At 57.7% G+C, this 15,661-nt stretch overlaps 1 protein-coding gene across 1 annotated transcript in view; it reads right to left on the minus strand.

Annotated features, from left to right (window-relative positions):
* Nucleotides 1-936: 936 nt before the first annotated feature.
* The window catches only part of OPLAH (5-oxoprolinase, ATP-hydrolysing), a 51,544-nt gene continuing 36,819 nt past the window's right edge, over nt 937-15,661 (minus strand). Inside the window, 7 exon segments of the mRNA XM_030965027.1 lie at nt 937-3,579; nt 6,271-6,368; nt 8,286-8,446; nt 9,438-9,490; nt 12,004-12,153; nt 13,719-13,853; nt 15,513-15,593. Of these exon segments, the coding sequence (XP_030820887.1) occupies nt 3,274-3,579; nt 6,271-6,368; nt 8,286-8,446; nt 9,438-9,490; nt 12,004-12,153; nt 13,719-13,853; nt 15,513-15,593 (984 nt within the window). The 3' untranslated portion in view covers nt 937-3,273.

Consider the following 15,661-nt stretch of genomic DNA (forward strand, 5'->3'; position numbering starts at 1 on the left):
TGATCCAGCATTGATCCAGCATTGATCCAGCATTGATCCAGCATCAAACCAGTGTCGATCTGGCATTGATCCAGTATCAGTCTGTTATTGGTCCGGTATTGATCCACCATCGATCCAGCACTGATCCGTCAGTGTGGCATTGATCCATTGTCAATCCTGCATTGATCCAGCCTCAGTCTAGTATTGGCCCAGCGCTGAGTCACCATCGATCCGGCACTGACCTATCAGTCTGGCATTGATCCATTGGTCATGTGGTATTGATCTAATATTGATCTGGCATTGGCTTAGTATTGATGTGGTATTGATCTGGCATTGATCCAGCACTGATCCAACACTGAGCCAGCACTGATTAGGAATTGATCCAGCATTGATTGAGCATTGATCGGGCATTGATCCAGCATTGAGCCGGCCTTGATCAACCACTGATCTGGCATTGATCTGAGCATTGATTGGGCATTGATCCAGCATTAATCCATCATTGATCGGGCATTGAACCAGCATTGATTCGGCATTGATCCATCATTGGCTCAGTATTGATCCAGCATTGATCCAGCATTGATCTGGCATTGGCTTAGTATTGATGTGGTATTGATCCAGCATTGATCTGGCATTGGCTTAGTATTGATGTGGTATTGATCCGGCATTGATCCAGCATTGATCCAGCATTGATCCAGCATTGATCCAGCATTGATCCAGCATTGATCCAGCATTGATCCAGCATTGATCTGGCCTCCATCCAGTACCAATCCAGCCTCTCTCTGGCGGGGCTGGCTTATCCCCCACGGCTCGGGGGGGTTCCCCCCCATTCCCAGATTTGGGGTCACTGGGTCGGTGTCCCCTTCCCCCGGATTTTTGGGGCAGAGCCCTGGGGGGCTCCGTGGGGCTGGGGGTGGGTCCCTGTCACCCCCCAGACACCAGACAGGAGTTGGGGGGCACAAGAAGCTTTATTGGAGGCTGGGGGGGAACTGGGGGGAGACCCCCAAAGGGGGGAGCTGGGCCCCCCCCCATGGAGGGGCTGAGCTGGGGAGGGGGGGCTGCCCTATAGTGGGGTCAGGGGCTGCCCCATAGCAGGGATGGGGGCTGCCCCATAGCAAGTGCACACATGTGATGGGGGCTGCCCCATAGCAGGTGCACACAGGTGATGGGGGCTGCCCCATAGTGGAGTTATGGGGGTGCCCTATAGACTGTGCATATCTAGAGGAGGGGCTGCCCCATAGCAGGAGTGGGTGGCGGGCTGCCCCATAGCAGGGATGGGGGCTGCCCTACAGGAGGTGCATAGATGGGATGGGGGGCTGCCCCATAGCTGGAGTTAGTGGGGTGCCCTATGGGCTGTGCGTATCTAAAGGGGGGGCTGCCCCATAGCAGCATTGGGAGCCGCCCCATAGTGGAGTTATGGGGCTGCCCTATGGGCTGTGCGTATCTAGCAATGGGGGGCTGCCCTATGGGCTGTGCATAGCTGCAGTGGGTGGGGGGCTGCCCTATAGCAGGGTTTGGGAAGGGATGCCCTATAGAGGGGTGGGGGGCTGCCCCATAGACTGTGCATAGCTGGAGTGGGTGGGGGGCTGCCCCATAGGAGGTGCATAGATGGGATGGGGGGCTGCCCCATAGGGTGTGCATAGCTGGGGGGCCGCCCTAAAGAGAGCTTGGGGGCTGCCCTATGGACGGTGCATATCTAGGGGGGGCTGCCCCATAGCAGGGCTTGGGAAGGGATGCCCTATAGAGGGGTGGGGGGCTGCCCCATAGCAGACTGTGCATAGCTGGAGTGGGTGGGGGGCTGCCCCATAGCAGGGTTTGGCAGGGGGCTGCCCCATAGCAGGGATGGGGGCTGCCCCACAAGGGGGTGCATTGCTGGAGTTGGGGCTGCCCCATAGCTGGAGTGGGTGAGGGGCTGCCCTATGGATTGTGCGTATCTAGGGAGGGGCTGCCCCATAGCAGGAGGAGTTGGGGGGCTGCCCCACAGTGGGTTTGGGGTCAAACAGCTGGTTTTGGGGTGCCTCACGGCAGGCTCAGGAGCTGCTATGGGGCTGCCCCATAGCGGGTTTGTGGCTGCCCCACAGCTGTTTTGGGGTCACACAGCGGATATGGGGCTGCCCCACAGCCAATCTGGGGTCACACAGTGGGGTTTGGGTCACACAGCCGGTGTAGGGCTGCCCCACAGCTGTTTTAGGGCCACCCCACAGCGGGTTTAGGGTCACAATTCGGGGTTCAGGGTGCCCCACAGCAGGTTTGGGGTCACACAGCCGTTGTGGGGCTGACCCATAGCAGGGTCAGGGGCTGCCCCATAGTGGGGTTTGAGCCGCCCCACAGCGGATTTGGGGCTGCTCCATAGCAGGTTATGGGGCCGCCCCACAGCTGTTTTGGGGTGCTCCATAACTGTTTTGGGGTCAAACAGCAGGTTTGGGGTCACACAGCCAGTGTGGGGCTGCCCCATAGCAGGTTATGGGGTCACACAGCCGGTGTGGGGCTGCCCCATAGCAGGTTATGGGGTGCCCCATAACCACTTTGGGGTCACACAGCAGGTTTTGGGGTCACACATCGGGGTTCGGGCTGCCCCATAGCAGGGTCAGGGGCTGCCCCATAGCAGGTTATGGGGTGCCCCATAACCATTTTGGGGTCACACAGCAGGTTAGGGGTCACAGCGGTGTGGGGCTGCCCCATAGCAGGTTATGGGGTGCCCCATAACCACTCTGGGGTCACACAGCAGGTTTGGGGTCACACATCGGGGTTCGGGCTGCCCCATAGCAGGTTATGGGGTGCCCCATAACCATTTTGGGGTCACACAGCCGGTGTGGGGCTGCCCCATAGCAGGGTCAGGGGCTGCCCCATAACAGGTTTTGGGGTCACACATCGGGGTTCGGGCTGCCCCATAGCAGGTTATGGGGTGCCCCATAACCACTTTGGGGTCACACAGCAGGTTTGGGGTCACACATCAGGGTTCGGGCTGCCCCATAGCAGGTTATGGGGTGCCCCATAACCATTTTGGGGTCACACAGCTGGTTTGGGGTCACACAGCCGGTGTGGGGCTGCCCCATAGCAGGGTCAGGGGCTGCCCCATAACAGGTTTTGGGGTCACACATCGGGGTTCGGGCTGCCCCATAGCAGGTTATGGGGTGCCCCATAACCACTTTGGGGTCACACAGCAGGTTTGGGGTCACACATCGGGGTTCGGGCTGCCCCATAGCAGGGTCAGGGGCTGCCCCATAACAGGTTTTGGGGTCACACATCGGGGTTCGGGCTGCCCCATAGCAGGGTCAGGGGCTGCCCCGTAACAGGTTATGGGGTCACACATCGGGGTTCGGGCTGCCCCATAGCAGGGTCAGGGGCTGCCCCATAGCAGGTTATGGGGTGCCCCATAACCCCTTTGGGGTCACACGGCCTCCTGCGCCTGCCGGAACTCGAAGACGCTGCCGCGCTCTGGGAAGGTTTGTGGGGCCGGGGGCTTTGGGGCGTTTGGGGGGTTTTGGGGGTTCTGGGGGGCCCAGAGGTCCTGGGGGTCCGGGGGGTCCTGGGGGCGCCCCCAGCCCCGTCCTCGGGGGGGCCGAACCCGCCCCCGCCCGGGGTCAGCAGGCGGAAAACGTCCTGTGGGGAGAGAGGGGATTTGGGGTCAGGGTTTGAGGTTTGGGGTTTGGGGTCAGGGTTTGGGGTCGGGGTTTGGGGTTTGGGGGGTTTGGGTTTGGATTTGGGGTTTGGGGTTTGGGGTTTGGGGTCAGGGTTTGGGGTCAGGGGGATTTGGGGTCAGGGTTTGAGGTTTGGGGTTTGGGGTTTGGGGTCGGGGTTTGGGGTCAGGGTTTGGGGTCAGGGGGATTTGGAGTTTGGGGTTTGGGGTCAGGGTTTGGGGTCGGGGTTTGGGGTTTGGGGTCAGAGTTTGGGGTCGGGGTTTGGGGTCAGGGTTTGGGGGATTTGGGGTTTGGGGTCAGGGGGATTTGGGGTTTGGGATTTGGGGTCAGGGTTTGGGGTTTGGGGTCGGGGTTTGGGGTTTGGGGTTTGGGGTCAGGGTTTGGGGCTTGGGGGGTTTGGGTTTGGATTTGGGGTTTGGGGTCAGGGGGATTTGGGGGTTTGGGGTTTGGGGTCAGGGTTTGGGGTTTGGGGTCAGGGGGATTTGGGGGGTTTGGGGTCAGGATGTGGGGTTTGGGGGATTTGGGGTTTGGGGTCAGGGGGATTTGGAGTTTAGGGGATGTGGGGTTTGGAGTTTGGGGTTTGGGGTCAGGGTTTGGGGTTAGGCTTAGGCTTAGGCATAGGCTTAGGGTTAGGGGCAGGTTTTGGGGTGATTTTGGGCAGATTTTGGGCTGACGGGTCAGTTTTTGGGGTGATTTCAAGTCGTTTTTTGGGGTGATTTTGGGGCGGGTTTTGGAGTGATTTTAGGATGGGTTTTGGGGTTATTTTCGGGGTTTTTGGCTCACCCCCGGCTCCGCACACACCGAGCTCTTGCCCCCCATGCTTGGGGGATTTTGGGTTGATTTTTTGGGTGATTTTGGGCCGGTTTTTTGGGATGAATTTGGCAGTTTTGTGGCCGTTTTTGGGGTGATTTTGGGGGTTTTTGGCTCACCCCCGGCTCCACGCACACCGAGCTCTTGCCCCCCAGGTTGATGGGGTTTGGGGAGATTTTGGGGCAGTTTTTGGGCAGGTTTTGGCACAGTTCAGGGCAGGTTTTTGGGGTGATTTTGGGGCAGTTTTGGGGTGATTTTGGGGCAGTTTTTGGGCAGGTTTTGGCACAGTTCAGGGGCAGTTTTGGGGGTGATTTTGGGGCAGTTTTTGGGGTGATTTTTGGGCAGGTTTTGGCACAGTCCAGGGGCAGTTTTTGGGGTGATTTTGGGGCAGTTTTTGGGGCAGTTTTTGGGCAGGTTTTGGCACAGTTCAGGGGCAGTTTTGGGGCTGATTTTGGGGCAGTTTTTGGGCAGGTTTTGGCACAGTTCAGGGGCAGTTTTTGGGGGTGATTTTGGGGCAGTTTTTGGGCAGGTTTTGGCACAGTTCAGGGGCAGTTTTGGGGGTGATTTTGGGGTTTTTGGCTCACCCCCAGCTCCACGCACACCGAGCTCTTGCCCCCCAGGTTGATGGGGTTTGGGGAGATTTTGGGGCAGTTTTGGGGGTGATTTTGGGGCAGTTTTGGGGGTGATTTTGGGACAGTTTTTGGGCAGGTTTTGGCACAGTTCAGGGGCAGTTTTTGGGGTGATTTTGGGGGTTTTTGGCTCACCCCCAGCTCCACGCACACCGAGCTCTTGCCCCCCAGGTTGATGGGGTTTGGGGGAGATTTTGGGGCAGTTTTGGGGGTGATTTTGGGGCAGTTTTGGGGGTGATTTTGGGACAGTTTTTGGGCAGTTTTTGGCACAGTTCAGGGGCAGTTTTGGGGGGTGATTTTGGGGCAGTTTTTGGGCAGGTTTTGGCACAGTTCAGGGGCAGTTTTGGGGGTGATTTTGGGGCAGTTTTGGGCAGGTTTTGGCACAGTCCAGGGGCAGTTTTGGGGGTGATTTTGGGGCAGTTTTTGGGCAGGTTTTGGCACAGTCCAGGGGCAGTTTTGGGGGTGATTTTGGGGGCAGTTTTGGGCAGGTTTTGGCACAGTCCAGGGGCAGTTTTGGGGGTGATTTTGGGGCAGTTTTGGGGTGATTTTGGGGCAGTTTTTAGAGCAGTTTTTGGGCAGGTTTTGGCACAGTTCAGGGGCAGTTTTGGGGGTGATTTTGGGGCAGTTTTGAGGCAGTTTTGGGCAGGTTTTGGCACAGTTCAGGGGCAGTTTTGGGGGTGATTTTGGGGGCAGTTTTGGGCAGGTTTTGGCACAGTTCAGGGGCAGTTTTTGGGGTGATTTTGGGGGTTTTTGGCTCACCCCCAGCTCCACGCACACCGAGCTCTTGCCCCTCAGGTTGATGGGGTTTAGGGAGATTTTGGGGCAGTTTTGGGGGTGATTTTGGGACAGTTTTTGGGCAGTTTTTGGGGTGATTTTGGGGCAGTTTTTGGGCAGGTTTTGGCACAGTTCAGGGGCAGTTTTGGGGGTGATTTTGGGGCAGTTTTTGGGCAGGTTTTGGCACAGTCCAGGGGCAGTTTTGGGGGTGATTTTGGGGCAGTTTTTGGGCAGGTTTTGGCACAGTCCAGGGGCAGTTTTGGGGGTGATTTTGGGGCAGTTTTTGGGCAGGTTTTGGCACAGTCCAGGGGCAGTTTTGGGGGTGATTTTGGGGCAGTTTTTGGGGTGATTTTGGGGCAGTTTTTAGGGCAGGTTTTTGGGCAGGTTTTGGCGCAGTCCAGGGGCAGTTTTTGGGGTGATTTTGGGGGTTTTTGGCTCACCCCCGGCTCCACGCACACCGAGCTCTTGCCCCCCAGGTTGATCACTCTCCCGTCCCTCCGCAGCAGCAGGTTCAGCCCCGGCGCCCCCGGGAGCCCTCCTGGGGGAAAGGGGGGGTCAGGGGGGGGTTTGGGGTCCCGGGGGGGGTCGGGGGGACCTGAGGGGGGGGGGATCAGGGGCGGGGTCTGAGAAATCGGGGGGTCCTGGAAGTGTTTTTAGGGGGGATTTGGGGGCGGTTGTGGCAGATCCGGGGGGGTTCCCAGGGATTTTGGGGGAGTCCCGGGGGATTTTGGGGGGGCTCTGGGGGACATGGGGGGATTTTGGAGGATTTGGGGGTGGGGGGGGGGGGTCTTAGGGGATTTTGGGGGCATAATGGGGGATTTGGGGTGGTCCCAGGGGATTTAGGGAGGGGTCCTATGGCGGATTGGGGGGGGGCAGGGATTTTGGGGTGTTTTAGGGGATTTGGGGGGAAATTTTGGGGTCTGTTTTGGGGAGTATTTTGGGGTCTGTTTTGGGGAGTATTTTGGGGGAAATTTTGGGGTCTGTTTTGGGGAGTATTTTGGGGGTGTTTTAGGGGATTTTAGGGGGAAATTTTGGGGTCTGTTTTGGGGAGTATTTTGGGGGTGTTTTAGGGGATTTTGGGGGAAATTTTGGGGTCTGTGTTGGGGAGTATTTTGGGGGGTGTTTTAGGGGATTTGGGGGGAAATTTTGGGGTCTGTTTTGGGGAGTATTTTGGGGGTGTTTTAGGGGATTTTGGGGGAAATTTTGGGGTCTGTTTTGGGGAGTATTTTGGGGGTGTTTTAGGGGATTTTGGGGGAAATTTTGGGGGTCTGTTTTGGGGAGTATTTTGGGGGTGTTTTAGGGGATTTTGGGGGAAATTTTGGGGTCTGTTTCGGGGAGTATTTTGGGGGGTGTTTTAGGGATTTTGGGGGGAAATTTTGGGGTCTGTTTTGGGGAGTATTTTGGGGGGTGTTTTAGGGATTTTGGGGCGCCGCGGCCCCCAGCCGCCAACTATGGGGTCTGGGTTTAATTGGGGGATTTTGGGGAGGATTTTGGGGGTGTTTTTGGGGATTTTTTGGGGTCTCTCACCCGCCATCCCGTTAGGGCCTGGCAGCTACAGGGGTTATGGGGTATTTTGGGAGTGATTTTGGGGATATTTTTGGGGATTTTGGGGAGGATTTTGGGGGTTGGGGATTTTGGGGGGATTTTGGGGGGGTTTTAGGGATTTTTGGGGGGATTTGGGGGATGTTTTGGGGTGTTTTTTGGGGTCTCTCACCCACCATCCCGTAGGGCCTGGTGGCTCAGGGGATCTGGGAGATTTTCGGGGGGATTTTGGGGATGTTTTAGGGGATTTTGGGGATGTTTTTTGGGGGTATTTTTGGGGATTTTGGGGGTGTTTTAGAGGATTTTGGGGAGGATTTTGGGGCTATTTTTTGGGGGATTTTGGGGAGGATTTTGGGGGGATTTTGGGGGGTGGTTTAGGGGATTTTTTGGGGTCTCTCACCCGCCATCCCGTAGGGCCTGGCAGCTCAGGGGGTTATGGGGTATTTTGGGGAGGATTTTGGGGATATTTTTGGGGATTTTGGGGAGGATTTTGGGGGATGTTGGGGGATTTTGGGGGGATTTTGGGGGTGTTTTAGGGGATTTTTGGAGGGATTTGGGGGATGTTTTTTGGGGTGTTTTTTGGGGTCTCTCACCCACCATCCCGTAGGGCCTGGTGGCTCAGGGGGTTTGGGGGATTTTGGGGAGGATTTTGGGGATATTTTTGGGGATTTTGGGAGTTTTTTGGGGGATTTTGGGGATTTTGGGGGTGTTGAGGATTTTGGGGAGGATTTTGGGGGATGTTGGGGGATTTTTGGGGGGGGATTTGGGGGGATTTTGGGGGGGATTTTGGGGATGTTTTAGGGGATTTATTTTTGGGGATTTTTTGGGGATTTTGGGGATTTTTTGGGGGGATTTTTGGGATGTTTTAGGGGATTTTGGGGGGGAATTTGGGGTGTTTTTTGGGGTCTCTCACCCGCCATCCCGTAGGGCCTGGTGGCGCGGCGCTCGCTCAGCACCGAGAGCTGGGTGGGCGCCCGGAACTGCAGCTCCCGGACCACCCCGTCCCCCCCCCGGTGCCGGCCCGCGCCCCCCGAGCCCGCGCGGAGCTCGAAGCGCCGCAGCACCACCGGGTACCTGCGGGGCACACAGAAAAACGGGGTAAAACCCCCCAAAAATCGCCCCAAAATCACCCCAAAATCACCCCAAAATCACCCCAAAACCACCCCGAGCCCGCGCGGAGCTCGAAGAGCCGCAGCACCACCGGTACCTGCGGGGCACACAGAAAAACGGGTAAAACCCCCCAAAAACCACCCCAAAATCACCCCAAAATCACCCCAAAACCACCCCAAAATCACCCCAAAATCACCCCGAGCCCGCGCGGAGCTCGAGCGCCGCAGCACCACCGGGTACCTGCGGGGCACACAGAAAAACGGGGTAAAATCCCCCAAAAATCCCCCCAAATTCACCCCGAGACCCCCACAGCACCACCGGGTACCTGCGGGGGATGGAAAAAATGGGGTAAAACCACCCCAAAAATCACCCCAAATTCACCCCAAAATCACCCCAAAATCACCCCAAATTCACCCCAAAATCACCCCGAGATCCCCACAGCACCACCGGGTACCTGCGGGGCACACAGAAAAACGGGGTAAAATCCCCCAAAAATCCCCCCAAATTCACCCCGAGACCCCCACAGCACCACCGGGTACCTGCGGGGGATGGAAAAAATGGGGTAAAACCACCCCAAAAATCACCCCAAAAATCACCCCAAAATCACCCCAAAATAGCCCTGACACCCCCACAGCACTACCGGGTACCTGGGGGGAAAAATGGGGGTTAGGGCCCCCCAAAGCCCCCCCTGGGACCCCCCAGACCCACCTGCTGGGTCCTGGTGTTGGTCATGGGTGTGTGGGACCCCCAAAACCCAAACCCCCATAACCCCCAAACCCCACAGACCCCATAGGACCCCCCAGACCCCACAGACCCCCTGGGACCCCCAGCCCCCCCAGCCCCACCTGCTCTGTGGGTCAGAATGTGGGTGTTGGTCATGGACATGTGAGACCCCAAAACCCCAAACCCCCTGAGCCCCACAGACCCCAAAGCCCCCTGGGACCCCCAGACCCACCTGCTCTCGAGGATCTCGGGGTCGGTGATCCTCGTGTTGGTCATGGGCGTGTGGGACCCCCAAACCCCAAACCCCCCATAACCCCCAAACCCCACAGACCCCATAGGACCCCCCAGACCCCACAGAGCCCCCAAAGCCCCCCAGAGCCCCCAGCCCCACCTGCTCTCGAGGATCTCGGGGTCGGTGATGCTCGTGTTGGTCATGGATATGTGGGACCCCAAAACCCCAAACCCCCCATAACCCCCCAACCCCCAGACCCCACAGACCCCATAGGAACCCCCAGAGCCCCCAGACCCTTGGACCCCCCAAAGCCCCCCAGAGCCCCCAGCCCCACCTGCTCTCGAGGATCTCGGGGTCGGTGATCCTCGTGTTGGTCATGTGATGTGGACCCCAAACCCCTGCGCCCCACGCCCGAGCCCCCCCCCGCCCCCCAGACCACCGTCTCGAGTATCCGGGTCGGTGATCCGTGTTGGTCATGGTGAGTTGTTCCCCCCAGCCCCGCAACGGGACACTGTCACCCCAAAACCGACCCCAGATAGCCCAAAGCTGACCCCAAAACTGACCCCAAACACCCCAAAAATGTCACCCCAAAAACTGACCCCAAACACCCCAATAATGTCACACTAAAAGTTGAACCCCAAATAGCCCAAAGCTGACCCCAAAATAACCCCAAAACTGACCCCAAACACCCCAAAAAGTCACCCCCAAACTGACCCCAAAACTGACCCCAGAACACCCCAAAAATGTCACCCCAAAACTGACTCTAAACACCCCAAAAATGTCACCCCAAAACCCCGCCCCCCAATAGCCCAAAGATGACCCCAAAACGGTGACCCTAAATACCCCAAAAATGTCACCCCAAAACCGACCCCAGATAGCCCAAAGCTGACCCCAAAACTGACTCCAAACACCCCAAAAATGTCACCCCAACTGGCGTAAACACCCCAAAACTGACCCTAAACACCCCAAAAATGTAACCCCAAAACCGACCCCGAATAGCCCAAAGATGACCCCAAAACTGACCCCAAACACCCCAAAAATGTCACCCCAAAACTGACCCCAAACACCCCAATAATGTCACACTAAAACTGACCCCAAATAGCCCAAAGCTGACCCCAAAACTGACCCCAAAACTGACCCCAAACACCCCAAAAATGTCACCCCAAAACTGACCCCAAAACTGACCCCAAACACCCCAAAAATGTCACCCCAAAACTGACCCTAAACACCCCAAAAATGTCACCCCAAAACCGACCCCGAATAGCCCAAAGATGACCCCAAAACTGACCCTAAATACCCCAAAAATGTCACCCCAAAACCGACCCCAGATAGCCCAAAGCTGACCCCAAAACTGACTCCAAACACCCCAAAAATGTCACCCCAAAACTGACCCTAAACACCCCAAAACTGACCCTAAACACCCCAAAAATGTAACCCCAAAACCGACCCCGAATAGCCCAAAGATGACCCCAAAACTGACCCCAAACACCCCAAAAATGTCACCCCAAAACTGACCCCAAAACTGACCCCAAAACTGACCCTAAACACCCCAAAAATGTCACCCCAAAACCAACCCCGAATAGCCCAAAGATGACCCCAAAACTGACCCTAAACACCCCAAAACTGACCCTAAACACCCCAAAAATGCCACCCTAAATAGCCCAAAAATGTCATCCTGAACGCCCCAAAACTGACCCCAAATAGCCCAAAACTGACCCCAAAACTGACCCTAAACACCCCAAAAGTGGCCCTAAACACCCCAATAATGTCACAGTAAAACCGACCCCAAATAGCCCAAAACTGACCCCAAATAGCCCCAAAATGTCACCCCAAATAACCCAAAACTGACCCCAAAACTGACCCCAAACACCCCAAACCCCGCAGCTCTGGGCACAATGGGGACACCGAAAATGTCGCCCCAAAACTGACCCCAAATAACCCAAAACTGACCCTAAAACCAACACCGAACACACCAAAACCACAAACCCCATTGTTCACGGGGACCCCAAAACTGTCACCCCAAACACCCCAAAAATGTCCCCCTAAACACCCCAAAAATGTCACCCCAAACACCCCAAAACTGTCACCCCAAACACCCCAAAACTGACCCCAAATAGCCCAAAATCTCCCCTCACCTGTCCCTGTCCCCTTTCCCTGTCCCCCCCTCACCTGTCCCTGTCCCTCACCTGTTCCCTCCCCTCACCTGTCCCTGTCCCCTCCGTGTCCCCGTGCCGACCTCACCTGTCCCTGTCCCCTCACCTGTCCCTGTCGCTGTCCCCTCACCTGTCCCTGTCCGTGTCCCCTCACCTGTGGCTGTCCGTGTCCCCTCACCTGTCCCTGTCCCCTCACCTGTCCCTGTCCCTCACCTGTCCGTGTCCCCTCACCTGTCCCTGTCCCCTCACCTGTCCCTGTCCCTGTCCCCTCACCTGTCCCTGTCCGTGTCCCCTCACCTGTCGCTGTCCCTGTCCCCTCACCTGTCCGTGTCCCCTCACCTGTCCCTGTCCGTGTCCCCTCACCTGTCCGTGTCCCCTCACCTGTCCCCCCCTCACCTGTCCCCGCCCCTCACCTGGGAGGCGGCGCAGACGCCGAACGCGCGCAGCACCACGTCCACCACGCGCTGTGACGTCAGCACGTTCCCGCCCACCACGGCGGCGTCGGGGGAGGGGTCAAGGATGGAGCCCGGAGGGATCCGCACCTGCACCGGGGCCAGGCAGCCCTGGGGGGGCAAAACACACCTGGGCACACCTGGGCACACCTGAGATACACCTGAGATACACCTGGGCACACCTGGGCACAACTGAGATACACCTGAGATACACCTGGGCACACCTGGGCACACCTGGGCACACCTGATATACACCTGGGTACACCTGGGTACACCTGGGCACACCTGGGCACACCTGAGATACACCTGGTAACACCTGAGATACACCTGGGCACACCTGGGCACAGCTGGGATACACCTGGGATACACCTGAGATACACCTGGGCACACCTGGGCACACCTGGGTACACCTGGGCACACCTCAGATACACCTGGGCACACCTGAGATACACCTGATATACACCTGGGCACACCTGGGATACACCTGGGTACACCTGGGCACACCTGAGATACTCCTGATATACACCTGGGTACACCTGGGATACATCTGGGCACACTTGGGCACACCTAGGCACACACCTGGGATACACCTGGGCACACCTGGGTACACCTGAGATACACCTGGGCACACCTGGGCACACCTGGGCACACACCTGGGCACACCTGGGATACACCTGGGCACACCTGGGCACATCTGGGCACACCTGGGCACACCTGGGGGCACACCTGGGGGCACCTGACACCCCCTGAGATGCCCAGGGAGGGGGTGTTGGAGGGATTTGGGGTCTCCCCTGGTTTGGGGTAATTTGGGGTTTTTGGGGTGTATTTGGGGTGGTTTTGAGGTTTCACCTGGTTCAGGTGTGTTTGGGGTGCATTTAGGGTTTTTGGGGTGTGTTTGGGGTCTCACCTGGTTCAGGTGTACGGGGGTTTGGGGTGTATTTGGGGTTTTTTGGGGGTGTATTTGGGTTGCTCTGGGTGTATTTAGGGTATTTGGGGTTTTGGGGTGCGTTTGGGGTCTCACCTGGGTCAGGGGGATGTCAGCGGGATTTGGGGTGTGTTTGGGGTTTTGATTGTTGTGCACCGTTTGGGGTTTTTGGGGTGTTCAGGGAGTGTCTCACCTGGGTTTAGGTTTTGGGTGTTTTTAGGTTGGGGTGTGCTTGGGGGTGCTTTGGGTGTGTTTGGGGTTTTGGGGTGCCCAGGGTTTTTGGGGTTTGGGGTATTTGGGGTGTATTTGGGGTCTCACCTGGTTCAGGTGCATTTGGGGTGTATTTGGGGTTTATTTAGGTTTTTGGGGTGTATTTAGCACTTTGGGGGGTTTTGGGGGTGCTCAGGGTGTGTTTGGGGTTTTTGGGGTGCCCAGGCTGGTTTTGGGGTGTATTTGGGGTGTATTTGGGGTCTCACCTGGTTCAGGGGGTATATCGTGTCCCACCAGGCACCGCAGGCAGTAGATCAGCGCTGACAGGGGGTTGGGGTTTTTGGGGTGTATTTAGGGTATTTGGGGTTTTTGGGGTAGCTGTTTTGGGGTGTATTTGGGGTATTTGGGGTTTCTGTTCAGGGGTATATCGTCCCACCAGGCGCGCAGGCAGTAGATCAGCGCTGGTTTGGGGTTTTTGGGGTGTATTTGGGGTTTTGGGTGCCGTTTTTGGGGTGTATTTGGGGTGTATTTGGGGTCTCACCTGGTTCAGGGGGATGTCGTGTCCCACCAGGCACCGCAGGCAGTAGATCAGCGCCGACAGGGTGATGGCGCGGGGCGCGTTGCAGTTCCCCAGAACTTGGGGTCCCGTCCCCCCGAAATCGAACACGGCGCTGCCCTGGGGGGGGAACGGGGGTGTTGGACCCCAAAAACCCATCCAGAAACACCAACCAGAAATGGGGAACCCAAAACACACCGAAACTAACCCAGAAACCCAACTGGAATCCCCAAAACCCATCCAGAAACTGGAGGGAACCCCAAAAACACAACCAGAAACTGGGGAACCCCAAAAACCCAACCAGAAACTGGGGAACCCCAAAAACACAACCAGAAACTGGGGAACCCCAAAAACCCAACTGGGGAACCCCAAACATGAACTGGGCCCCAAAGAACCCAAAACCCAGAACGGGCCCCACACAGGGAAACCCAGAAACTGGAGGGAACCCCAAAAACACAACCAGAAACTGGGGGGAACCCCAAAAATACACCCAGAGCTTGGAGGGACCCCAAAAATACACCCAGAGCCAGGGGGGACTCCTAAAACCCATCCAGAGACCAGGGGGACCCCAAAATCCGGGGGGTGACCCTAAAAACCCACCCAGAGTTTGGGGGGACCCCAAAATCCACACAGAATCCGGGGACCCCCAAAAACCCAGGGGGAACCCTAAAACCCACCCAAAACCCGGGCATGAGCCCGAAATCTGGGGGTGACCCCAAAAACCCACCCAGAGCTCGGGAGGAACCCCAAAACCCACCCAAAAACCCGGCCTGACCCCAAAAACCCACCCAGAGCTTGGGGTGACCCCAAAAACCCATCCACAGCCCGGGGGGACCCCAAAAAGCCAACCAGAACCCAGGGGGATCCCTAAAACCCATCCAGAGACCAGGGGGACCCCAAAACCCGGGGGTGACCCCAAAAACCCACCCAGAGCCTGGGGGGACCCCAAAACACCCTCAGAGACCGCAATGACCCCAAAAACCCGCCCAGGGCCTGGGTGTAACCCCAAAATCCGGGGGATTGACCCCAAAAACCCATCCAGAAACGGGGGGGGGGACACCCCAAAATCCAGGGATTGACCCCAAAAACCCATCCAGAGCCTGGGGGGACCCCAAACCTGGGGGGACCCCAAACCTGGGGGGGACCCCAAACCTGGGGGGACCCCAAACCTGGGGTTCCCCCATTTCCCGCGGGACCTCGTGGGGACCCGGCCACATTGGGGCTCCCAAACCTTGGGGACATCCCTGCGCTCCCACAAACCCCAGGACTGTCCCCATGGTGTCCCCATGTCCCCTGAGGTGGCATCATGTCCCCAAGCTGTCCCCACGTCCCCAGGACTGTCCCCATGGTGTCCCCAAGCTGTCCCCGTGATGTCCCCGTGTCCCCAGGGCTGTCCCCGTGGTGTCCCTGAGGTGTCCCCATGTCCATGTCCTCACGTCTCCCAGCTGTCCCCGTGGTGTCCCCGTGGTGTCACCAGGCTATGCCCATGTCCCCGTGGTGTCCCCACGTCCCCAGGCTGGCTCCAAAGTGTCCCCAGGCTGTCCCCACTCTATGCCCATGACTCCATGGTGTCCTCACGTCCCCAAGGTGTCCCCAAGGTGTCCCCAAGGTGTCCCCATGCTGTCTCGTGGCTGCAGTGTCACCCTCAGCCGCACGGGGTGCCATCACCCATTGTGTTCTCGGCCCCAGTGACATCCCCAGGGTGTCCCCATGCTGTGCCTGTGGTGTCCCCATGGTGTCCCCATGGTGTCCCCAAGGTGTCCCAAGGTGTCCCCAGACCTCTCGTGGGTCCAGTGTCACCCTGAGCCGCACGGGGGTGCCATTGTCCATCGTGTCCTTGGCCCCAGTGACATCCCCAGGGTGTCCCCAAGGTGTCCCCTGTGCTGTCCCTGTCCTGTCCCCATGTCCCCAGGCCATGCCCATGTCCC

The sequence above is a fragment of the Camarhynchus parvulus genome, chromosome 2, assembly GCF_901933205.1.
Source record: "Camarhynchus parvulus chromosome 2, STF_HiC, whole genome shotgun sequence".
Lineage (NCBI taxonomy): Eukaryota > Metazoa > Chordata > Aves > Passeriformes > Thraupidae > Camarhynchus > Camarhynchus parvulus.